This window comes from Scomber japonicus, chromosome 12, assembly GCF_027409825.1.
Source record: "Scomber japonicus isolate fScoJap1 chromosome 12, fScoJap1.pri, whole genome shotgun sequence".
NCBI lineage: Eukaryota > Metazoa > Chordata > Actinopteri > Scombriformes > Scombridae > Scomber > Scomber japonicus.
Window position 1 is genome coordinate 33,900,080 of NC_070589.1, and position 3,511 is coordinate 33,903,590.

Here is a 3,511-nt window from a genome sequence, read left to right on the forward strand (position 1 = left end):
TGTAAATGACCCTGAAAGAAAGAAAACTTTCAATACAGATTTTAGGGGGAAAAAAAGCAAATTACATTAAAGAAACTCAACGTAACGACAGAACAACAGAATAAAAAGGTGTTGACAATCTCAGTTTCTCAGTTTGATTGACATCTGATCTCTGTGTAGTTCATGGAGACAAAAACATGACTGATTACAACACAGAATCTGACAATGAAGTCTGAAATAACTTGTGTCTATTTGAGTTTACACAACTCAGCTTTGTCTCCATTATAATGAAGCCCAAGTCCAGCATAGAGAGGCTGAGTGAATGTGGTCTGGATTCTGTGGAGGAGAGTCATGGTTTCAGAGATGCTGTAGAAGGACAGAATACCTGCACTGTGATCCAGGTACACTCCGATTCTGGAGGGCAGAGGACCTGAGAGAGCTGTGCTTTTACAGTCGAACCAAAATTCCAAACCGTCACTGTCACAACATAACATCCAAGATTGGTCATTGCCTCCAAATCCACTTTCACACATGTCTCCATCTCTGCTGATATTTTTGTATGCGACAGCGACTTCAACTCCTTCCCCTCCCCACTCCACCTCCCAGTAACAACGTCCAGTCAGACTCTCTTTGCTCAGGACCTGAGTACATTCAATGAATCTGTCTGGATTATTAGAATAACACTGTTTTTGGCTCTTTACTACTGCTTTTCTGTTCCCCTCAGATAATACCAGCCGTGAGTTTGCTGTGTTTGGATCCAGAATGATTTCACATGAATATTTTAAGAACTCAGCTGTGGTCTTGGGCTCTGGTTCTGGTTCTGGTTCTGGCAGTAAAACGTCCACTTCTGTCTCTGTCAGTGAGATGTTTGTCCATTCCTCCTTCAGGATGTCCTGTAGTTTATCTCTGAGCTCTGACACAGCTGCTGTCACATCCTCAAAGTAGCTCAGAGGACGGATATTGATGCTGGATGAGTCTGTAGGTTCACTGAGTTGTGACACTGAGGGGTAGTTGTGTAGAAACTGGTTGTGATCCTCTGTGTGTGAGAGCTGCTTCAGTTCAGCGTCTTTCCTCTTCAGCTCAGTGATCTCCTGCTGCAGCTTCTCCTGAAGCTCTTTGACTCCACTCACTTCAGTTTCCTGCTGGGATCTGATCTGCTGCTTCACATCAGAGCTTCTTTTCTGGATGAGACGGATCAGCTGAGTGGAGATCTTCTCATTGTCTTCCACTACTTTATCAGCAGAGCGACTGACGGCCTCCACCTCCTGTTGAAGCAGCTTCACATCTTTCTCTCTGTCCTGGATTCTCTGCTGGATGTTTAGTCGACTCACCTCAAGCTCTCTCTGCCTCTCAGTCCTTTCTGCTGCAGCTGAGACTGTGTCGTGGCCTTTATGTTCATCCACAGAGCAAAGATAACAGATTATCTGTTGATCAGTACGACAGAACATCTTCATCACCTCATCATGACGAGAGCAGATGTTCTCCTGGAGCTTCTTGGAGGGCTCCATCAGCTTGTGTTTCTTTAATGGAGCTGCATCATAATGATGCTGGAGGTGATTCTCACAGTAAGAAGCCAGACAAGTCAGACAGGACTTGAAGGCTTTCCTCTTCCTCCCAGTGCAGACATCACAGGCCACATCTTCAGGTCCAGCATAGCAGAGATCAGCAGGAGCAGCTTGGAGTCCAGTCTTCTTCAGCTGCTCCACTAAAGCTGCAAACATGGTGTTTTTCACCAGGACAGGCTTCGGTCTGAAGATCTGTCTGCACTGAGGGCAGCTGTAGATCTTCATCTGATCTTCTCTATCCCAGAATCCCTTAATACAGCTCATACAGTAGCTGTGTCCACAAGGAACGGTCACCGGATCGTTCAGTAGATCCAGACAAATTGAACAAGAAAAGGTTTCCTGGTCCAGATGATCTTCTTTCTGCGCCATTTCAGCTCTGAGTCAATGACTTAGAAGTTGAACAACTTTGAGCTCTGATTGTACTACATTACATGTTGGTTACACCCATCGTCAATTGCAGATCTGATGGAAAAAAACAAGGAAATATGAGCACAGAGTGGAGATTGTTGGGTTAGAGTTTAAAAAGTTTCTCATTTAAAAACACTGCTCACCTCTGCTTTCTGGAGCCAAACCTTGTTGTTGGGATCTGAGATGACTCCTCAGCTCAGAGTGGAGCTTGTTGTTGTCACAGATGTGGGTGGAGCATGAAAAGGGAAGAGTCAAAGGATTATTTTTCAGTATTTATTTGCTCCAGCAGAAGAAAATATAACACATTAATTACCTTCTGGTCTTTTCTGCACCCTCAGCAATGCAAAACAGCACTACACAGATCTCATTATTTTTCTTAAAATACATACAGCACTGACGTCTCTGCATTAGGGGCCAGTGGGGCCTGGCCCCACCAGATGGAGCTGCTGAGCACTATGCAGGCTCAAAATAATTGTGAATAGAATTGGTCTTCTTTATAGAGTAATAATCTATAAATAATATTTTATCAAGAATAATAATATTCAATAAATACCGATTATGTTACTAAATTTAACATTTATGCATAGTCCAAAGGCTTTGCCAAAGCCAAGATCAATGGCCTAATTTCTCGAAATAGGGCCGGCCCATGAGCGTCTGTTTAAGTGATGAGCCACTAAAATCATAGTGCGCATGTCCAAAACTGCTCTCAATAGACGGCCTTGGGGCACAGTTATTGTGGCCCCAAGGCCGAAATCATCCAATTAAAATATTGGAATCACATACGTCAAGACGTAATCACGTCAACAGTTCAGTTTTGGCAGATGACAGTATGCAGCAGCAAGCTAGGTTTTCATCAGGAGCAAAACGACAATAAAAGCAAACCAACAATATGAATAATGTAGATTCTCTGATAAAGGGTAAATTTAGCACTTTGCCACTTGAGCAAAAATTAGAAATTAAACGTCTGGGACCGCATCAGCCGGTGGATTTTAACATCGTTCAAGCGGGAAAGGACAAAACCCGCTCCTTCAACCCTGAATGGTTCAAAAGGAAAACATGGCTAACTGCCTGTGTGACCAGAAAATCCCTCTTTTGCTTTCCTTGCCTGCTGTTCGGAGGAGATACTACATGGACTACAGTCGGATTCAAAGATTTGAAGCATCTTTCTGAACGTCTGGCCAAACATGAGAGCAGTGGCTCACATGTTGAGAATTCCCTGAAACTGGGTTTGCTTGGCACTGCTAACATCGCTGTACAGTTGGATTCCGCTCATAAACGAGCCATTGAACTGCACAATCAACACACGGAGGAAAACCGGTATGTGCTGGGAAGAATTATTACATGTCTTAAACTCTGTGGTAAATGCGAAATCGCTTTACGGGGGCGGGATGAATCAGCTGCTTCAGTGAACCCGAGCATTTTCCGTAGCATTTTTGAGACGATGTGTGAGGGCGATTCCAGACTCAAAAGACATTATGAATCACAGCCGTACTTCAAAGGGACCTCAGCGACCATTCAAAATGAACTTCTGCAGTGTATGTTTACTGTATATCAGGAAG

General features: G+C 43.8%; 1 protein-coding gene across 1 annotated transcript; it reads right to left on the reverse strand.

Moving 5' to 3' along the window:
• Positions 1-227: 227 nt before the first annotated feature.
• Positions 228-1,913, reverse strand: LOC128369815 (tripartite motif-containing protein 16-like). The gene has a single exon (XM_053330891.1). The coding sequence runs from the start codon at positions 1,911-1,913 to the stop codon at positions 228-230; it is 1,686 nt and encodes a 561-aa protein (XP_053186866.1).
• Positions 1,914-3,511: the final 1,598 nt, after the last annotated feature.

What these genes read in the sequence shown, in the direction of transcription:
- LOC128369815 (XM_053330891.1), bottom strand. Translation starts at nt 1,913, where the DNA reads ATGGCGCAGAAAGAAGATCATCTGGACCAGGAAACCTTTTCTTGTTCA.